Source organism: Poeciliopsis prolifica, unplaced genomic scaffold (assembly GCF_027474105.1).
Source record: "Poeciliopsis prolifica strain line A6 unplaced genomic scaffold, Auburn_PproV2 SCAFFOLD015, whole genome shotgun sequence".
NCBI classification, from domain to species: Eukaryota; Metazoa; Chordata; class Actinopteri; order Cyprinodontiformes; family Poeciliidae; genus Poeciliopsis; species Poeciliopsis prolifica.
Genome location: NW_026562390.1, coordinates 7,001,140 through 7,023,168, shown reverse-complemented (window position 1 = coordinate 7,023,168; position 22,029 = coordinate 7,001,140). Strand labels below are relative to the sequence as shown.

Here is a 22,029-nt window from a genome sequence, read left to right as displayed (position 1 = left end):
TTAGAGCATAAATCTCAGTTGAACATATGTAGATATTTCAGAGGTATAAGAATGGTTGGAAAGACATTTTTTAGTCATTTGGAAGTCAGACGCTCACATACCTCATTGTTTACAAGAATCTTACATTTTTTCATCATTTAGTTTAACTCTTAGGGGAAAAAATAACTTAAATTTATTTTGAAAGCAACTTTGAATCTATTGGGATTTTTCAAATCATTAAATTCTTATGTCATAGATAAAGTCAGAAATGCCATAATGTTTTACTTTTGGAAAGTAAAAACATTTGGAAACAAAAAACAAAACAAAAAAACAGTAAATTCAGACTTGAACACCCAAGTCATGTTTTCGACATTCACTGACCATGTCCACGCTAAAATCATTCCACGCCAAGAAAAGAACAAATCAAATGCATCATCAACCACAAAATTAACATATCGTTCAAGTCTTAAGTGAATATAAACTTCTGACTGGCGCTGTTGAAGTTCAAATCCAAGTTGTCCCATTTCTCGCGCAAAAGGCGACATGTGTTAGTTTAACTTCCCTTTGACTTACTTTGAAAAACTGCTTCCGCTCTGACAGGAAGTCCTGGTCTGTTCTCATCTATCATGGCTCCCCCTCTCGCAGTGTCACCGTTAATCAAGGTAAAAACACAACACAATTTATTTCAGCATGGAGTCGGATCGTACCTGTTGAGTAAATTAGATAAATTACTTGAAGCTCCAGGTCCGTTTAGGATTTAACAGATAATAAACTGACCTTTAAAGATTGTTGTTCGGCGGCTTGCTAGCGGATACCTGCTCGCTGTGACATTGAGATGCAGACGGATGTTTTGCTTCTCAGACATCGAGTAACTCTCTTCGTTCCACATTTGGATAATGCAGAATGTGTCACGTACATTGTCAAATATATGCGATGTTACCTTAAAATATAAACTGATTAGTTATGTTGTTTTGTGTCACCTAAAATACAGAATCCATGTTAAATAACCATCAAGTAATTTAAAAAAAACATTATCTTATTGGTAAAGTAGCTATTGCATTTATTAGGGTTTTTTTTATTTTTATTTTTTTGACTCACATGCAGCTTATTGAAAAACTTTGTTTTAAACTTTCTTTTTTTGCAATATAGACGGCAAGGTGGTCCGCCCTGCTACTTGGTGTGCTCTATGGGAAGCAGAGATTTGGTAAGTGGGAATCTAAACCTCTTAACCTCGCTAACCTCTTTTTCCCAGGTTAGCTTTTGAATGATTTATGCATTTTTTGTTTGTCCCTTCAGGTAGTTTTACAGCGGTGCAGTCTCCAATCCTTTTGCGACATCTGTTTTAAGGAAAGAATAGCTCTACTTACCTACTGGCTGTGCATTAAAAAGTTAGGAAAAATTATGTTGCAAAAAAAAAAAAACTGAAGTCAGGAAAAAATTTCCAATCATTAAGCTTCACAACTTAGACTTCTGTTGTGGCCGAGTTAAGAAAGAAACATAATAATAATAATAATAATAATAATAATAATAATAATAATAATAATAATAATAACAATAATAGTAATTAATATATTTATTTTGATTCTATTAATTTATTAAGGAAATGGCAAACATCTTTGTAAAATTGTTAGCATTGGCTGTAGCTGTTTTTATTTTATACAAAAAAATTGTTATGACACAAAGCATGATTAAAGTCATACAAGAGCAAAATCTTGCTTATTCATCCTCAAACTGTAAATTCTTAAAATGAAATATATTTTAAAACCAAAAATAAGCAAAAACCTCACATCTAAAGAAGTCATTTTATAATAAATCAGTTCAAAAATGTTTAAATATAATTTTTGATGTTGTAGTTCACACAAATGTTCAAATTAAAATCTCACAGTTTTACACAGAAAATATCCTTCTTTAAAGTTTAAAGGTTTTTTTTTCTCTCTTTGAGTTGGATACGTTACAGTCATTGAAATACATTTCCAATTGACTACATTGTTGTTTTCATTAAGATTACCTGAAGCCAATTGCTGAAGAGGAGAGGAGGGTTGAGGAGGCAGAAAAGAAGCTCAGAGAGGAGCAGGAACGCATCTACAAACAACTGTCAGAAGGTGATAAAAGAATGATTTTCTGTAATATATTCTCCATTTTTGTCTCCTTAGAATTGTGTTAAATGTATTTATACAAAAATACTTTTTACATGAATACAAAAATATATTATTTTCTTTTTTTTCTCTCTTTGCAGCAAATTCTGACACCATCCTCCAATGACTTTACCTATGGACCAATCATGAACTCAATAAAATCCTTCAATATTTTTCATGCCATCTGCTTTTATATTACATAATGACCTTTTTGTACCAAAATGTTTCGGTGAATACATTTCAGGTTCACAATTGATAACAATGGGTAACTATTGTTACCTGTTGTGGTGTACACAAATGCACATATGCACGCCCTTCAGTGAGAGATGAGCCTTTGGAAAAGCACTACTGTAATCCCAGCCTAGTTTAGCTATAATCCTGGGATTAGGGTCGGGGACCAGTAGTAAAAAATGCAGTGTGGACAGAATAGTCTTCTGTTGTGTAACATCCTAACCTTCATTATGAACTCTGAATGGAAATACTGTTTAGCACAAACTACAACAAAACATAGGCAGACTGTTACATTTTCATGCTTCAACACTAAAAGATTTTCTTTATCTCTCAGTATTTAGATTAATACAGCTATACTGATACTTCTGTTGGTTTAAAAAAAATCAGCTTCATCCTTTGTAAAGTTTTACTTCCGAATGGCAGGAATCAACTCACATCATGACAACATAAAAATACATTTGCTTTATTTGAGTCATCATTGTACACAAGGACCAGACGAATGAGGCAAGCTTTAACTTGCTGGCTTTAAATTAAAATAACTACAATAAATATGTTACAGATATATCAACAGCACATACAGGTGTCATTAATACCTAATATTTTATCTTATACATTCAGACCTCACTTTAATAAATGGAAAATGTTAAACTTAAACTGAGACAAGCATGAAATGACAGCTCATTAAGAGTAATACAATTCTGGAAGCGCTACTATTTCACCTTTAAAAATATTGTATTTACAAGTGTAGAGGCAGTACGTACATGTCATTACATAAAGTCAGGTTGCTCTTTTCTGTTGACTCATACAGCTTTGTGAGCCAGGAGTCTGAATGGTTGGTAACTGCTGTCCTACAGCACCACAGACCTGGGATCAGTTTCTTGATCTTATGAATGAGTGAAGTTTCCACATTCTTTGCGACGTGTGGATTGCATTCTGTTCATGCTCAACGCAGTGCCTACATGACGTAGTACAGGCTTATTTTTAAAGCCATTTTTTAGCTTCTTGCTCTTCTTTTAAGACAAGCATTCCAGTCCAAATAGATCAAATGCAATAGAATTTGAATCCCAGTTTTTATCTGGGACCCACCAATGTCCCTGAACAGGATCTATTTCCAAATACATTGATCTACTCACTTTATTCAAGGTTTTCTAAGCTATTCTCTCCCTCTCTCACACACACATAGAGACTCCGTATGGACATTATAAAGGCATCACAGATAAGCAGCTACAGATTTTGTTGACTGGAAACATGCATATCTATTGCACATGATTACCACATGGCAAGTTGCCTTACTAATTGTAGCAAATTGTAATTGTAAATCTCTGCAAAGTAAACACACTCTCATTTGTAAATAGTGACTGGAAAGAGTGAACATTGAAAACAATTGCTGAAAGGTGTAGATGTACTACTTCCTAAGAGGCCTTTTTACAGTCTGATCTTGTCCATACAAATGTAACTGAGCTACAATTTCTCTGTCATGCAATGCAATGCATATGGTACATGGCAAGGCTATCATTGGCTATGTAAAGTATTTACAGTGATTATCTTGTGACACCTGCTGGAACAAAAGAAACAAATACAAAAACGTATTATCTGTACAGAAGAGACAGTATGTTAAGTCTGTACCTGTCAAGTACCTAAAAGTAATTCTCAAAATATAAGCAACATATTTGCAACAAAAGTGAAATCAGAATGCAAAACAATATTTTCAGAGCAGTCTAACGTGAAATACAACAAAATTTGATTCAGTGATGCCTCAGTAATGATTGTTGTTTTACCATGTCCTGTTATTTCAGCAGAAATGCAGAGCTCTTTCTGTTCAGGCTTTTCTTCTCTGACTGACACTTGTATTATTTAACCCTTCTGTGTCTTAAAAGATGGGATCATTTAAACCCCACAATTTTTTTTGTTCTGTGCACAGCCCAGCTGAGAAGCAGTGACCCAACGTTCACTTTTACAAGGTTTTTTGTATGTTTTCAATAATTGATAGTCCAATGGGACAAAACAATTCCCCACTGTCTGATCGTGACATGTGCTGCTCCTGGGCAACACGCTGTGATTGCGGGAGGCTTATAAGTATTTTGGGGCTTTGCAAACATATCCAACTTCTTTATTTTAGAGGGGTTTTTTCTTGCCAGTCAGTCTAAAATGTTCAAAATATTTCTTTTCAGATGATTCTGAGCTTCCACTGTATTTAGAGTCTTTTAGCAAACGGAGCAGGTCTTGGAGCCTCCACCACTCGGGTTGTTTGCAGCAGCTAAGTGAAGAATAAATAATAAAAAACAAAAGTTACTTTTTACATATATAGTTGTTTACACATTAGTAAACCTATTTAATTTTTTAAATTATCTAAAGTTGTTCTTACAAGTGCTCTTCCTTCAATTTTTTCCTGTTAGAAGCTGCAGCTTCTAACATAGTTTTAACCACTTGTACAAAATTAAGGGCTGATCTTCTTTCAACAACACAGAATCATCGTCAGGAGAGTTCATGCCTCATAGCATGCATTATTGGCATAATCCACAGTGGTTCACAGAGATTATGTAGTATGTCATTTTATGTCTAAGTCAAACTGGATAGTGCAAAATATCAGATGGCAACAAACGTTTGTCACAGAGCACTGAATTTAAAGAATCACTTTACCTTTTGCCGCCTGAGCAGCCTCTTTTGCAGCCTTCTCGTCCTCTATGGCTTTGAGTTTAGCTTCATATTCCTCTTTTTTTGCATTCCATTCTTTCCTGTTGTTAAGGATGCCATCTAACATGGGCTGGATTTGGGGGTGGAAACGAGAAAATTCCTGAGAAGACAAAATTATGAACAAATGGCTGAAGGGGAACAAAATGAGAATTACATCAGATGGTGTGTTTTGGTCAAACCCATTGTTTTGCTATGAAATCAACACAAACAGCTCACATTGCTTTTTTATGGATTAAGAACCTATTGTAGGAAATACCTTGTAGACAAATGTGCAGACAAAGTCAATGAAACCACATTGTAGCTTTGGAAGCTCTGCTGCTTTGTTCCTGTCCATCATGGGCTGGTGGAAAAGACAGAATCAAATCATTGTTAGTGAAAACTCAATGAAGGAAGTGATTTCTTCTATCTTCACTAGTTTTCAGGGGATCAGTTTCTCTTGTCTATAAACATTGCCCCCACCATCATTTTGTCAATATGGGTAAAAATGTTTAACATAAATTCATTTTTGATTGCAGAAGCAGAGTCTTAGATCAAAATAATTAAAAATATATATATTTTGCAATAAAATAAATGTTTCGAAGCATATACTTATTTTTTCAATTGAGAAAGAGCTTTGAGGAATTATATGGTAATTTCTATTTCTGAGATGGTCTTCAAAATAGGACAAACAAAAAACAAAACATCTGAGAAAAGCATTTGAGTGCTAGTCATTATAACTCAGAGAATAGCTACAACAAAACAGTTTTTGTCCATATAAACTCACACTAACAATTAGAGCAATAATTTAAAAGCTTTAAATGACTGAGAACGTGACAAAGCCAATCAAGAACCCGAACTTTTCTGGCCAGTGAGGAGTATGCAAAGGAAGTGAGATCCAAAACCTCCTGCTGAGCTAATCTTTTTTTTCTGTGTGAGATTATGCTATAGTATAATAAATGCGTATTTCTTTACAATCTTTCTAAAACATTTTTGCAGAGTGCCGTTAATTATGCAGGATTCTTGTATTTGGTGCTGAATTTATCCTTGCTGCAGTGCACTACTTTTTTTGTTATAACATCCATCAATGTTGGTGAAACTGTAACTTGCAAACTCACAATAGGTTGCTGTTCCAGCACTGTCCTCTCCAAGTCACCCTGCTCCCAAAACTCTGCCGCCACAGACAAGGCAACCTGAAAATTACACAATCAGTTCATTATCTGCTGACAACCTGCTTCCCTCCTTGGTTAAACTTTTTATTGTCATTACTCTTACCTTGCTCTGCACTTCCCAGGGCTTCGTGATGGCTGACAAGTCACACGCTGTCATCATCATGGCCCTGAAATAAAACATTATCCAGGTTAAAAACCCACCGGACAGTAGACGCCACAGTTATTTTCATTTCACTCACATGACGATCTCTTTTCTGGTTGTTTCTAAAGACATGAAATCCACCCATTTCTTTTCATCTTCATATGTTTTTGAAAGGTCCACAATCTTTTGGAACATTGTTCTCTTCCTGTAATAGTAGAAGATACATTACTTTAACTGATTTTAACCAAGAGAAAAAATGTATTGACAAGCCTGGACTGAAAAGTTAGAGATGCCACTCACTTGAAATAAAGAGCGAGGTCGGTGGCGATGATGGCAATGTCGGTAAGATGAATTACGTGATCTACCTGCCGCCTGTTCAGGTTCTGGTATATATTCAGTGACTGCAGATGAAATACAAAGAGTGAGGTCAGTACATTCACAGACTGTAAGACACGCAGCCTACATGTTAGGTTAAACGACATTTCTTTACCTCGTCAGAGAGAAGAAACTTTCCAAACTCTAGATGGTGTCGTTCCAGGATGGAGGAGCCGTGTAACTTGGCCAGAGGATTACCAGATCTGTTGGATTCCATTAAAAAGAAAATCCTTAAATATATCATATTTATAATATATTGCAACTTAACCCTCATCTGACTCAACTGAAAAGCCAAGTCTTAAAAAGTCTAATTCAAAAGTTCTTTTAAATTGCCTTTCATTCGGGCTCTGCAATAATAACTTAAATTGGTGAGTTGTTGCAAAACTTAAACTATAATTAACAAACTGGTTCAGTAAGGAATTATGATTCAGTTTGCTTATAAGCACAAGAAATTTACAGTAATTTGCTGGATTTCCTGTAGTCCACAGTAGGTTACAACTTCTTAATACAAGGTATTCAATCTAAATGTGAAAAAAAGATATTCTGTGAGACTGTTGTCACTTACTTGACCTGGTACAAGTTGTTTGTTCCTCTGTGATCAATGTCATGCAGAAATCCTGCCGTTATCATGGCCATGACTTCTAGGTCTGTGTAATATCGCTTCAGATGCCCTGTCTGAGGACAAAAATAAATAAACATGCTGTGTGAAATAGAAATATTTATGTTTTGAAGAATAAACTACAACTAAACTAGTCAAAATGAGAATTGGTTCATTTTCTTTTAGTTTTTTACAAATGGACACTCCAATGAAAAAAATATTCAAACTGATACCGTTAACAATGTAAACATGGTCTGTCCCACGTTGAAGCCATGACGCCAGTTGTGGTAGGTGATTTTTCTGTAGCCTTTACTGACTGAGTACATAAAACGAACCAGCACCTTAGAGGAAATTAAGGAGTTAAGATCTCAAACTTTTTTTTGCATACTCTCAAAAATAAATGTTGTTTACATGTGTAACTGTATTACTTCTTGAGGAATCTGGAACTTCTTCACTACACCGACTTCGTAGTACATCTGGATCCCACACTTCACCAGCTCCAGTTCTGTGCAGTTAAAATCTGAGAAGCGAAACTCGTAGATCTCGAATTTCTTGATAAGAGGTGGCAGGTCTTTTTTCTGAAAGGATGACACCAGAAAATGAAAGCTGAGTGAGAATAAAAACCATGTTTGCATGAAATGTTTTCTATGCCTGTAGTCTCACACTTTGATTTTATTTTGTTTTTTTCCCTAAAGAAACCTTTAAACCCAAAATGCACAAGTTTAGGCATTACCAGAATGTCAAGAAGATCCTCTTCTTCACAGTCCCAGGGCTCACAGTCGTAGACCTCTCTCGTGTTCTAGAAAAATTGACATTATACACTTAAACCAATCAAAACTCAAGGAAAAAAAAAAAAAAGAAAAATCCAAACATTTAAAAGGCAATCAAAAATACTGACACTTTTCTATCAGGATACTAGACATTTTATATCCTTTTCGAAGAATCCATTTAGTCTCATTTAATGTGTGTCTCCATTAAACGACCCTGATTGTTTAATAACTAATTGACTTCAGTTATTAACCCTAGCCCTTTAACACTTTGTAGGCTGTTTGTAGTCTGTCTTTTGACTCCCTTTGACAACGACGAATGAACATGTATAAATAAAATGCTGACATTTTGTACAATAAACTTCAGATGACAAAAATTTCACAATAGATTTATGTCACTTAATTTATTTAAAGTCACGCTAAATTAGTTTTAATGTATTTCGCAGCCAATCCCTTCTCATGAGTTATTCTGAAATTAATCTTCAAGAAATAATGCTCAAAAAGCATTGTGAGGAAAAATAACAACAAAGCATCATTCAGGTCAACAAAAGAAGTACTGTCTCTATACCAGGGCAGTTTTCTGGGGCAGATTTCTATTTTTGTAATCTAACAGATTTCTGAAATAAAAATACGCCGTTGAAAATAATTTGAAAATAATAATGTTGTGGGTTTTTTTTATTTTTTTAAGTCAAAGTACCACTGACCAGGACATTCTGAATTTCATCATTTCGACATTTGACGTGGTAGAGAACCATATCTTGAGCAATGTCTTTTCGGTTCTCGAGTTTGTTCATTTTGTCGTATGTGTCCGTGTTCAGAGCTGACCATCCCAGGAACTGAGTCAAAGCCTGGGAATCAGAAAAAAATTACGTTAAAAATGTTCAAAGAATATTAGGAAAGATTCTTTTTATGGATCTTTGTATTTAGATGAAATTGTATAAACTCATTTAGTCAACCAACAAGGACAGATTAGCTATACCTCCATGAGATTTTCATCGTGATCGTCAAATGGCTTCCCATCTTTCCTGTTGTAAAACGTTGCCACACCAACTATTTCTTCTTTTTTGTTGACAATTGGAAGCGAGAGAACATTTTTTATGGTCCAGCCACTGTCATCCAGCGGCTCTGTCTGTGATGACAAGAAAACATAGTCAAGTCTGTCGTTGTCTTTATGTATGACTTAATTTCATATTCAATGAGTAAAAATTAAGTGTATTTGCAAACAGAGTACTTAGGGACCAAAATGTAGTTAGGATGCCATAGTTTAAGACCGATACAATCACATTTGTTTTTAACAAAAAGAGACAAAAACATGATACTTAAAATAAATATTCAAGTCCAACAAAGTACTGATGATCATGCCACATATCTCCATTCTTTAAAGATAGGAAAAATAGTTCAAAATAAATATTTTTATATTTCCTTTTTTAGTTAATATATCTTATTTTCTTATTCATTCAAATGCTGTTATTTTTTAAATAACTAAAAAAAATACAGTTTGGAAGGACATTTGTGTTTGGTTTCTAATTTCTTAGCAGAAAATCTTTACCAGAGAGATATAATGAACGTTATTATCATAAGGAAATGAAAGCATTTTTTTTATTACAGTTAAATTTGAGTCAATCAATATTTTATTAAATGTGTTTTTTCACTAATACTAAAACTTTTCTACTATTACAGCAAATCAGCCAGAGCTTTTTAAGTCACCAACAGCAACAACTGATCTAACAGCATGGTAACATTTTATAATAGTGGATAATAGTGTTGTTCAACACTATTATCCAAGCTGCATTTACTGCCACTGAGGTTGACCATCCATCCAGCAATTGTTGTCCAATAAACTGTAAATCATCAAGCTTTTATGAAAATAAATGCTTCATGCTTGATGAAGCACCTGGAGGCATGTAAAGTTTCTCACCTGGAACTGAAACATCTCATCAGCGGCCGCATTCATGATGTTGCAAATCTGAAGAGCGGAAAGGAGCAAACTAATTAATTTGGCTTCAAATAATTTAGCAGCTCGCTGCAGTTGTTGAAAAGAAAACTCACAAAGCCGCTCTCTGCAACATAAGTGGGAAGGCCGCTGCTCAAGGCCCAGTGGTCTGCAGGTGGATTTCTTTTTGACAAATTGAAAAAAAATCTTTTACTGAGCTGTGATTATGAGTTTAAACTCAAATGAGTGTGAAAACTTTTGAAACTCATTTGAAAGTATCACTGACTAGGACCACTGTTGGCCATTAGCACAACAACCTGTTCCTTTCCATTAATTTCCATTTTTATGACCAAACATAAAAAAGAGAAGGTTATACTTGTACTTACGGTATTACTTTGATGTCTTCTTTTCCATGGAGTATGTAGTCAATAACTTTGTAGAAAATTACTTCCTAGGGGATAAATTAAATAGATTAGCAATAGAGGCCAAAGCCGAACTAAAATAAAGACTTTTAATGAATAGACAAGTCATAAGTACATAGGAAAAGTTAAATAAAACAATGTACCCTGCCATCTGGAGTTACAGGTCCACTGTAAGGTGGCTGCTCTCCCATCAACACAGGCCAAATGTCAAAGAACTCCTACAAGAAGGAGGGTGTCAGTCAATAACTTTATGGTAAATTAAACTAAATAATTTTCACCAGAAAATGAAGATAGACACTAAACCTTTTCCTTTGTCATGTCTAGTAACCCCACAGAATATCGGTCACAGTTGAGGTAGGCCCGGACTGTGTACAAGGCTTTGTGAAACTGTCGCTCGATGTCTGTCAGCTCTTCAAACACCTTGTTGGCAGACCACAACAGCAGCTACAAGGAACATAAAGGACACACACAAGATTTAAATGCAGCTAACATACAGAGAAATAAATGACAGACTTTTGTTATAACTTTTGCCCGCACCTGTCCTTTGCGTGTCTCACAGTTGTGGAGGTAACTTAGGTGAAAGATCTTAAGGTTCAGAGAGGCAATTTTCAGGTACTTCAGGAAGAGCTGCCAACATGAACAGAAACATGATTTATATATCATATTTCTTTTGTCACAATACAACCACAAAAGGTGATGTAACATAAGACTCTTTTGTATGATGAAAGTTGAATGTAATTCTGAAGGGCAAGGAGATTTGGTTGTGAGTGGGGAGGAGCTACTGTGTATTTCCAGCTACAGATGGGCAAAATGTCACCTACAATTTATTGGTCCATTATAGAGATAAGCATGACCAACAACAATTCATAAATACAATCATGCCTAAAATTTAGAAACTGTAGGAGGAACCTAGAGTACCCAACCTACACATGGATGGGGAAGAAATGCAATGAGTACAGAATGCAACTAAAATTTAAAAAGTGCTTTTCTTCCATTTCCACTTGAGCCAGTATTTTTGTACAGCTCCCAAATATCAAACAGGTTTTTGGGGGCTCCAACAAAGATTGTACAGTAAACATTTTAGTCAAATTAATGTGTCTTGGTATGTTTGTTGTTTTACAATCCAAGGCTTCGGCTGTCATTTTGTAACTTAAACCTGATTGAAGCTGTTCAACATCTTTACTCCTGGCTGTACGAAATTTTATTCAGAATTTCATAGGAAAGGGGATTCAATACATTTCAGATTTGTAAGTGTACATAACATTTTTAAAACTCTCCCTCTTAACATGTGTTGGTTTATCAAATAATATAAAATACATTGAAGTTTGTAATTGTGATATAACATTTGAATGTCTTTTGATTGTTTCCTAATATTGATCATTCCTTTTTTATTCATTAAAATGCCCATCTTTACAAAAATACGGAATAGGGAATTGCTCAAAATTAAATAAACAGATGAAAAATAAAATAAGTATTGAATAATTAACAGATACATACATATATAATGCAAAAATAGAATTATAAAATATATTAAATGCTAATCTCAATATACTTTTCAGTCTCTTAAAAATATGTTCATTAAAATGAAACTTTATTGCAAAAAATAATTTTTGCATGTGACTAACAAAAATCTTGAAATTAAGCTTGAAATAAAACTGTTTGGGTTCATTTGTTTCAATCCTGCATCATGAACCTGCACTAGATTACTTTTCTTCACTAATGCTGCTAAGAATTCAGTTTTATCCAAATTGTTATATTGCTCAGTCATCAGCTGTAACTTGTGGACTCACATCTTCATCCTGGGCAGTGAAATGTGGTCCTGTGGTCTTGTTCAGGGCCATGATCACGGCCACCAGGTCTTTGCCATTGAGGATGGGCGCTGCCAGCACGTTCCTGGTCTCATATTCTGTGAGTTCATCAACGAACGAACTGAAATACTGGCTCTGAAAAGGAAAAAAGTATTCACAAACACCTGTGAAAGTCAGAATTTTCAATGCTAAATTAAGAGTTTAGGAGGAAAAATCTTGTCCTCTTAAAACCCTCTTAATCTGATTTGAGCATTTTGGATATTTAACTAGAAAACATCTCAAAGTATTAAATAAATCTGAGTAAATAGGTCAATGCCATTATTGCTGTCTAATAGACTTGGTTAGAAAACAAGCGATCAATTAATTTATTTTTTGATCTGTTTTACATTCCTGCTGACAGCCAACTAAATGTCAGCAGCGTCTAATCCATGGCTGCAGCAGAGGATGATGCGATCTGAGAATAAATGGATTATCTCTGCCAATGAGATTTACAACCACACTTTGTCCAGGTCTACAGCAGGGAGACCTGAATAAAGGTACTTTGTTCAGGTCTCCCTGATGTAAAGGGAGACCTTTACATAAAAATACAAATTAGGCAATTTCTATAAGTCATTTGTTTCCATTTAATTTAAATGTTACATCTAAAATTATGTTTAACATCAAATAAATTAGCTTTTAATTCACAGGACTTCAAATATCTGTATTATTTGCTTTTAGATTATCTTTAAGTATTAGTTTAAGATTTTAAATTGGGGGTTATATTGTGTAGAAAAGCTAAATACTGAAGCACAAGACTCTTGATCACAGCTGCTTTGAGGTTGGATGGAGCTTAGTTTAGTATAATTAACATCATCACTAACACTAATTTTCTACAACTTTGTGAAATTATAATTCAAGACAATGTATTTAGGTTTGTTAGCAATCAGTTAAATTGTCAAGAGAGTAGCACAGTTCACATATTATTTGAACATGTGACATTTTCTGATGTTATCACTTTTCTTATTTATTTACTCTGGAGAAGATGTTATGAGTGAATTTAAAAGAAGGCTTGTCTTGGAAATGCTTGTCAACAAATACGAAGATTTGAGACTGAAATACTTTATGGTAATTCAGTATATTTGAGGGGCATCCAGCTGGCTACGTTTGCTTCAGTCTGAGGCTGTGTGCATCATCACTGAAAGCTTAAGAGTAATTCTCTCTGGTTCATCTTTTTGCTCTGACTCACAAACTGATGTCCAACCTCCCTGCCCCCACTTTACCTCTTTGACATCTTTCACATTGACATTCTTCTTTGTGAGGGCCACATTGCCAACTATTCCCAAGTCCAGAGGGTAGACGATCTCAGAGTCTGGTGAAACCACACAGTCCTCCAGGACTGAAGTTGTTGAGACATTGAAGAGCCTCGTCGCCAACTCTCCAATGCCGTTCCGCTGCCGGTACATGAACAGGCTGCAGCGGTCGGAGTGAATGAGCGCTCCGAGCCGCTTCAGGATCTTGAAGACCACCTTTTCCATGTTGATGTTCTCTTGCATGTCTTTGATCAAATCAAACATTATTCGGCTTTCCTCAACCTTTGAAAATTAGAGAAATAGAATCTTGTTTTTGTTTTTTTGTTTTTAATTCACAAAGATTATTTTGTTTCTATCCTGAGAAATCATCAAATATATAACTTACCCGACAAAGTTCCTCCAGCTTTCCAAAGTCAATCTCTTTTTCTGGGAGTCCTGATATCTTCGATATGGAAGAAGGGCTCATTGTTTTGCAAAAGTATTTTGTAGCAAACGCCGGGTTGTCATGAAGAAACTTCTCCACGTCTTCTTTTTGCACACCCATTGTTCCTCCTTCCTCTTCTTCTGTCAGCTATTCCTTGTCCTCTTCCTTTTGTTCTCAATAAAGCTCCAGTGCTGCTCTAATGGAACAACCGCTTCTCCAACAAGAAACCAAAAAATAAGCAAAACAACTTACACACCAAATACCATTATATCGACTCAAGAAAAGAAACAAATCTTACCCAGGTGATGTGCAGATTGGGGAAAATTGAGGTGAACACATTCAAATGCAGGCAAAAATTAAAAAAAAAAAAGTTAATAATCCCCCTGTTTAGTTGGATGAGCAGACTTCAAGAGGGAGAGCTGTAAGGAGAAGGCAGAGGGCTGAATCCCAGCAATCCCTCTGTCATCAGCAGATAGTGCTGAAGGTTAGCAGGGATCTACCTATGCTAAACTCATCAGCTGATCATGTAGTAACAAATATGTGGGCCAAAGGACCCAGCCTTCACTCTGCATCAGTACATTCAGACCAGAATGATTCTACTCCCGATAACTGTAGTCTTAGTAAGAGTGTAAATATGGACTCTGACATGTTTTTATTCAGGATTTGATGAGCTTATTTTCTGAAACATTAGAATTTATTCTAATGAAATTCAAAATTGAATATTGTTGAAGCAATTCTATTAGTTGCAACTAAAAAACATAAATCACATACTTGCACCATAGAAATTGCAATCATTTAAAGCACGCGTCTTTTATATCGATATCCCATGTTAAATATGATTCCTCTATGAACCTGTACAAGTTGTTTAACTCTTTTAAACAAGGCCTCCTTTGCATGATCTTCTGTTTTCTTTAGACACTGATGATCTCACCACCCAATCTCTTTTTCTGCAAACAATCTTTATTGCAGGTTAACATGAATAAAAAGGGATGTAATGCACCGCCAAAACAAAACTAACCCTTTCATTCAGAGTTAGAAGGGTCCGTCTATTATAAGGCTGCATAAAGACCTTAAGCAAAAGGTCAAATAGATAATCTGCTGCCACTATAATACATAACGACAGGTGTGTATGCATGCATGTGTGTGAATGTAAGTTTGTTGCCCTACTAGTCCTCAAACTGTGAGTGCATGTGATTTTGTGCTACAACAAGAAACTTTCTTGTTTGACCTGTCATTAAAATTAGATGCATAGAGTTATACATAACACTCTAATGCATGGTATATGGAACATCATTTTTATTGCTTTAAGTGTTTGGAAAATAGGCTACAAACACCTTGAAAGGAAAGTAGAATGTGTTAAAATACATTTCATGCCCATTGTAACGTAAGGTGGAGGATGTTTAATGCTGTGGGCCCATTTGTATACCAAAAATAATCTTATGAACTGTTACCAGGATATTTCAAGTTTCCTCTTATAGTAAACTTATTAGATCTGTTTGCTTGGTAAAGATTCAAGAGATTTCTGCAAGAACTTGTAGAGATGGTTAATCAGACAGATAAAGTCAATCTTCCTTCCCCGTCTCAGCTTTTGGACCTAAATCTTGTTAAGTTCCCATGGAGTGCGCCACAGAGGAGAAATTTGGCACGTCAAGAACCTAATGTTAAGAGCAGGTTTGTGATAATTGTGGAATTGTTGACTTTGTTACAGTAATGTGGGATTTTTTTTCCCCTACTGAATAAAATAGAGAAATTAAATTCCATCACAAAATGTAAACAAGTAACAATATTGTATTTGGAGCATAATTCTGCTTGAAACAGAATGATGAATTTTTAAGCAGTGAGCGAAACAAATTAATCCACATAATTGTTTATTTAACTTGTATAAGGATGGGTCTATTTGAAATACTTGTCCATTCATTAGCTTATACTTGTGTGAAGAACCCAGAATCTTCTTACTGTTAAGCAACAGTGCTAACCTCTGCACCACTGTGCAGTTGAAAAACTTCTGTTAAGTAAATTATGCCTCTGGAATTTCTTGACTTCAAAAGAAAGGTCTTGAAATTGATAGATGTAAATACAGTGTTGTATAGTTATTGTGCTTTCTTAAGCTTTATGTGGAATGTATTTTATTTTTGTGGTAAGCTAGGTTTAATTTACATATTAGAAGTAAATAACCCCCAAAAATAAAAAAAATGTCCACTGCACTGGTTGCACTGCTGACAAGCCCCAGTAGATGGCAGCAAACACAATTCTAAGTTCTTCAACTTGACCACACTTTGAGATTCAAATAATTGAAGAAATTCGGGCAAAATGAGTGTAATATTTCAACTTGAGAGTTAAAGTGAATCCTCAAAATATTCATGATAAAGTTCTTGCAAAATTTCTCTTGCCAGCAGTCTTCTCATAAGGATGCTTCCCTATCGAAGTTACCCTAGCAAAATGGGTAGAACCAGGGAAAATCCAAAACCCGAAGCTGAAGGGATGATATATTTGATCTGTGGGACTATATTGTACTATTTGGGGGCTTTTTTTTCTCCTGAGTCCTAATCTTAACCATTCAGAATACACTTAATACCTCAGTAGCCAGGAAGAGCCCTGCTACTTCTCCATGTGTCCATCAGTGCAGTCCTTGTAATGATGAACTACAATTTTCCAAATTACATCTTCAATGTCTCCTTCAGTGAGCCTCCACAGTCATATTAGCAGCTAAACAAATATGCCGTATCCTCCATGAATGATGGTCAGCTTGTCACACTGACACCTAAAAGATAAAACAAAAATTTTTAAACAACCACATATCAAATACAGCCTCAATGTATCACTGGGTCCAGATCATTTTGCCCCACCAGCTCGGCCCGAACAGTTTTTGATCATTTGTTCTAAACTTTCTGGTGATGCAATCAGAATTTGTCCTCTTTGGAAAATAAATAAAACTGAGCAACGGGTTTCCACAAGGCTGTGTGTTCAAGCCATTGGTTAGTAATGCAACCAAAAGTCCCATTTTGGATCTTATTAACTAACTGCTAAACAGAAATTGAAATGTCTGCAACATATTTAACAGACTTTGCTTTGAGCCCTAGAAGTTTCCATTCAACACTTATATCAGTGTTTTGTCAACTATCTATTTTAAGCAGTAATAGTAGGATAACATTCCTGATATAGTCAATGGAAAAAATAGATCAGTAGTCTTGGCTGACTTCTCTGTTCTCTCTCTGAGGAGAGCCTTCTGTTCTCTCTCTGAGGAGAGCCTTTACTGTCACAGTCAGTGTACTGGACTGACCTTTTCTCTCTGTACCCTTAATAGTGAGACGGCAGACAGCTATACAATAAGTTATTATGTCAGCAATTACACAATATACTGGACTGCTAGTCATTAGGGATAAACCAGGGAATGAGAGCCAGTGTCTGTTTAAAGAGATGAACAAATGGACTTTCATACTTTCAATTCTTAGTGATTGAGAAATCATGTAATAATTGATAAAGAGAGCTTGGTTAATAACAGCATGCACATTTAAGTAACTTTTATTCATCTAATTATCTGACTGTATTACTCGGGCTTGTTTACAGACTGCCTCTGAACAGATTAAACCTTGGTTGCTCAACACAATGACAGTGTTGGCAGACAGACCCATTCTATTTATTCTATCTACTGACAGTGAGGAGAAGCTGTGTTGTTCTGGTGTTCATTTCTAGATTTACCCTGACCTTTCATGACCTCTTCACCCAAAGTGTCTCAGAATACCTCTCATTAAGTGCAGTAAGTTGTTTTTCTTTATTAGGATCAGATAGTGGCTGATGTGTAAGAGCGATTGCCATCACTATTTTTAAAACAGTTAAGTTTGGGACATTCAGATGGGTATTTTTAGAGATGATCTGTGATTTAGTTTTAGTTGTATTTTTTTTAGATGTACATATAATAAAACTCTTTGCAGATTTTATAGAACCATTCAAATATTATTGTCTTCAATTTATTTATCACTTAATATGTAAACTCTGATGTGGGTTGTGAAACAGGTTTTCAGGTACCACTCAAAAATCAAATTGAACTAAAATTGATTACCAATAATATATTTTTCCTAAAAACGTTCAAACGTGTTCCTCTTTGTTTCAGTGGAATTACCAAAATTATTTCTATTGCCTAATTTTCATAATACGTCTTTGATAATTGTTGAATTAATATGATTTCATCTGTATTTTAGAGCACATATTGGGCGTCATATTTTGTTGTATGGTATTGACAAACATAATTCACCTCTTTGTAAAAGACCAAACAAGAATACTGTGTTTTTATTGAAGCCCATGGAAGCAATTAATTAAAAGCCTGTGTTACGCATATGCAAGTTCTTTGAGTGTGTCCAGTCAGTTACATAATGGTCTAATTGTTTTTATCGTAAGTCTTGGACATAGAAGCCAGATTACGACAAGGATTTCAACCCAAAGAGATTACCTCTAGATTTAAGCACCTTATTTAGTTCCAAGCAATGAAAATCAGCCATAAGCTTGTCTGATGAGCACGTATATAAAGGCAGCCACCAGCCCAAGACTTGATCTGCTGCAATTCGAACACATCCACAAACAGAACTTTGCTTTTTTAATCTCGGCTGCTACTCTTAACCCAAACAGGTAAGATGCTGGGGTTAGATTTTAACATTAGTTACTTTTTTACTGGTTAAATTGTTGCTTTTGAGCTGCATCTGTACCTTCTGCGCTCTAGTAAGAGACTGGAAAACTGCAGACCAAAGACAATCCTCACTGAATAATGAATCTTATTTGATATTAGAACAGAGTTCAGACTGAATTTAAATGTTGCAATAGAGGTTTTATGTATTTTGTTTAAAATTATTCTAAATGGTGAAAAAATATGTAGTAATTTTCTCTTAAACACATCTTTTGGTGTGCCTTATGCTTCATTGCAGAATGGGATCCCTTAAGCTGGCCCTGCTGCTGGTCTTTGTGTCCTGCGTTGAACGCAGTCTGTCTGCCTCCTGCATTGTAGATAGTTTCTCAGTCAAGGAAGACTTTGATCCAAAGAGAGTAAGTACAAAAAAATGCACCGAGATCTGAATGTCAGGAGAAAAAAAGACTAAATATTTCTGACTTCCCTTTTATGACAGTATGCTGGGAAGTGGTATGCTCTGCAGAAGAAAGACCCAGAGGGGCTGTTCCTGCAGGACAACATCTCCGCTGAGTACACCATTGACGATGACGGCTCCATGACTGCTTCTTCCAGGGGACGGGTCACCCTGTTTGGGTGAGGAACAGAGTATTCAAGAAGTTCTGCATCAGATACTGCTCTTTAAACTGTTTTTTCCGTCTTTAAAAACTGATGATGACCTGACCAGGGCAGGAGAAGATGTTCTTATTCTTAGCCAGGTTTTAAAAAACATGTTCAGGATAGAAAGATTTAGGAACAAAAGAACCCTAAGCCTTAGTTCCATGCAGAGTTTTTACTTAATAATAAAGGCTTAGGAAGAGATATGTGATGAGCAGGTTTTTTTTTTTTTTTTGCCTGTTTTGAAGACTTGTAGTTAGTATATTCCAAAAAAATAGTTATAAGCATTTAGAAAAGGGAAGTTAAAGAACTCCTCTTGCATCATCGATCTGATTTTTGGTTTTCCAGCTTCTGGGTTGTCTGTGCTGACATGGCTGCTCAGTACTCTGTACCTGATCCTACCACTCCTGGCAAGATGTTCATGAACTACCAGGGCCTGGCCAGCTACCTCTCAAGCGGAGGTACGATCAGCACTACTTCCCATCACACATTTGCATTTTTACACTTTGTTCCTACAAACATGGTACTTTTCTGTCAAACTAGGCGACAACTACTGGGTAATCGACACGGACTATGACAACTACGCCATCACCTACGCTTGCCGCTCCGTGAAAGATGACGGCAGCTGCGAGGATGGCTACGCCCTTGTGTTCTCCAGGAACCCCCGTGGCCTGCCTCCAGCGATTCAGCGCGCCGTTCGTCAGAAACAGGAGGAGATCTGCATGGCCGGACAGTTCCAGCCCGTTCTGCAGTCTGGGGCCTGCTGAGCAGAATCCAAGAAAGAGAAACGGGGTGGAGAAGCAAGTGCCAGTCAGATGCTGTCGTGGATAGAGAACAAGCGGAGGGAAAAACCTGAGAGCACGTGTGTGTGTGTGGTTAATTTATGACACTGATGGTGTTGAAAAATGCAAAGAGATTGGCAGAAGAAGAATATTTATCTTCCTCTGCCTTTTATTATTTTTTCTTCAACCTCCTTCACGTATCCATGTATTATTAGTGTTATGATTAAAATTTTGCCCAGATTTCTCTTGAAATAGAGATGTAATCTCAATGAGACATTCCTGATTAAAAAAAGGCTACATACCGAAATAATTACATACATACAAGCAAACATGCAAAAGCAAAATGTTACCTTGTTTGTGAGTGAATGTGACAAATAAAAATAAAGATTTGTTTTTTACACAAAAATGTTTCAAGATTTTGTTTATTAATTAGAAATTTAAATGAATAAATAAGATTTCAACAATAAATTTCACATACATGAATCTTGACATGTATGTTTTTGGTTGTTATTCATGATAAAGTAAATGCATTGCGCTGTCAGATGTAAAAGTTTATTTTTGACAAGAAATGAGATAGACATCTCCAAAAAGATAATAAAACAATGTACAAGGAGAGTTATTCTTGAAAAAAAAAAACATTTTTATTTTCATTGAAAAAAAAAAGAGTACAAAATTATTGATTCCCTTCTCAATCATCAGAGGAAAAATGTTGGCAGTATAGCACATTGGAAAATACTGACTAGTTTTTTTTTTCTTTGCATCTTTTCACTATTATTCTGAATATTCATCTTCTGTAATGAACTTTCATTAAGATAACAGAACTCTGTGCAATCCCCCTAATTTTTTACTCCTTCCACATGTCGATATATAAAAACTGCAGCAAAAAATTGGTATTGCCTTCAAGAAGAAAGTAAAATGATTCTTTAATCTTACATTGGTTAAGGATATGACCAACGGGTTCGGGTTAAAACTTCTTGAGAATTAGTTTTGCATGAAATAATGTGCTAAATTTTTATTCCTTTTTCTGTTCACTTATAAAACTTTTACTTTAAATAAGAGTCCCTCATGGTTCATTCTTTAAAATGTGTTTTTCTTCTACAATTTTTGATTTCTGAGACATTATAATACAAATTTTGATTAGAAATTGACCACAATAAAAGAAGCTGTAATGTTTTAAACCAGCATTGATTGCTTTGGTTTAGGTTTTCTTTCATTCACAAGCTGCTGTCCACATTCCACACACAGCCAGATTACGGTGCAGATAATCGACATGGTTCCTGAATTTACTTCCCACCTTGCTCACGTTGCAGCTAACCTCACTTATCCTCTCTGAACGTGTTGGGCCCACTTATAAGAGGCTTTTTTAAAGTTTAGACATTTTTTTTTTCTCTGTCCTGGCTGTGTGTGAAGCCAAAGCTTAACCATCAGGCTGAGAACAGTGTGGAGGTGGGGATTTGGCTGAGAGTAGAGTTGCTCTCTACTCTTCAAATATCTGACTATTATCCCATCTGAGTTTTATCCCTATAAGCATTCTTTGGGCCTCAATCAACTCTAAGTAGACCTAATATGTCCTATAGACTGGTAACACACTGGATATCACAAAGTGAGCTGGAAAGTATTGCTGCTCAGAAGGATGGTTAGGATACAGTCTATTTCTATGTTGTTTAAAAAAAATTACCCAAATTGGGCCTTGTAAGAAATATGCTACATTTTAAAATATTAAATGTAGGTTGGTTCACAGTAACTTTGAAAAAAAAAAAAAAAGTTGTGAATGCTTTATCACAATCACACAGACCCGCAAACACAAACAAGAACAACAATTTAAGCTTGAACGCATAAGAAGCTGCACTTTGGTCATTCAAGTGTTTAATCTGTTATTATTCCTAGGAAATGAAGCCAATGCCAACACAATACGCTTCGGGCAGTAATGGGCTTAATGGTGTTCAGAGGTTTAGGAGTATTTGGTCAAATTGTACTAACTCAGCATTTGGGTCATGGAGGGCCATTCAGGGTTGAAGGTATACAAGTAT

General features: G+C 35.6%; 2 protein-coding genes and 1 long non-coding RNA gene across 3 annotated transcripts; 2 read left to right on the top strand and 1 right to left on the bottom strand.

Moving 5' to 3' along the window:
- The first annotated feature begins 565 nt into the window (after positions 1 to 565).
- On the top strand, positions 566 to 2,288 carry LOC129366387 (uncharacterized). Its single transcript, XR_008606616.1, has 4 exons — positions 566 to 641; positions 1,129 to 1,183; positions 1,983 to 2,081; positions 2,216 to 2,288. It is a non-coding gene; the product is annotated as an uncharacterized LOC129366387 (long non-coding RNA).
- Positions 2,289 to 2,792: 504 nt separating this feature from the next.
- pde6b (phosphodiesterase 6B, cGMP-specific, rod, beta) lies at positions 2,793 to 14,418 on the bottom strand. The gene is made up of 24 exons (XM_055040188.1): positions 14,244 to 14,418; positions 13,907 to 14,156; positions 13,492 to 13,803; positions 12,215 to 12,367; positions 10,962 to 11,051; positions 10,728 to 10,868; positions 10,568 to 10,642; positions 10,389 to 10,453; positions 10,119 to 10,185; positions 9,988 to 10,035; positions 9,049 to 9,198; positions 8,774 to 8,917; positions 8,036 to 8,101; positions 7,731 to 7,880; positions 7,536 to 7,643; positions 7,270 to 7,379; positions 6,820 to 6,907; positions 6,630 to 6,730; positions 6,427 to 6,534; positions 6,291 to 6,354; positions 6,134 to 6,208; positions 5,296 to 5,379; positions 4,986 to 5,139; positions 2,793 to 4,602 (listed from the first exon to the last, which is right to left on the bottom strand). The coding sequence occupies exons 2-24, from the start codon at positions 14,063 to 14,065 to the stop codon at positions 4,550 to 4,552; spliced, it is 2,565 nt and encodes an 854-aa protein (XP_054896163.1). The 5' UTR covers positions 14,066 to 14,156; positions 14,244 to 14,418; the 3' UTR covers positions 2,793 to 4,549.
- Positions 14,419 to 18,434: 4,016 nt separating this feature from the next.
- LOC129366591 (purpurin-like) lies at positions 18,435 to 20,405 on the top strand. The gene is made up of 5 exons (XM_055040541.1): positions 18,435 to 18,568; positions 18,862 to 18,979; positions 19,060 to 19,196; positions 19,566 to 19,678; positions 19,761 to 20,405. Exons 1-5 carry the CDS (start codon positions 18,453 to 18,455, stop codon positions 19,982 to 19,984), a joined length of 708 nt encoding a protein of 235 aa, XP_054896516.1. The 5' UTR covers positions 18,435 to 18,452; the 3' UTR covers positions 19,985 to 20,405.
- The last annotated feature ends 1,624 nt before the right edge of the window (positions 20,406 to 22,029 follow it).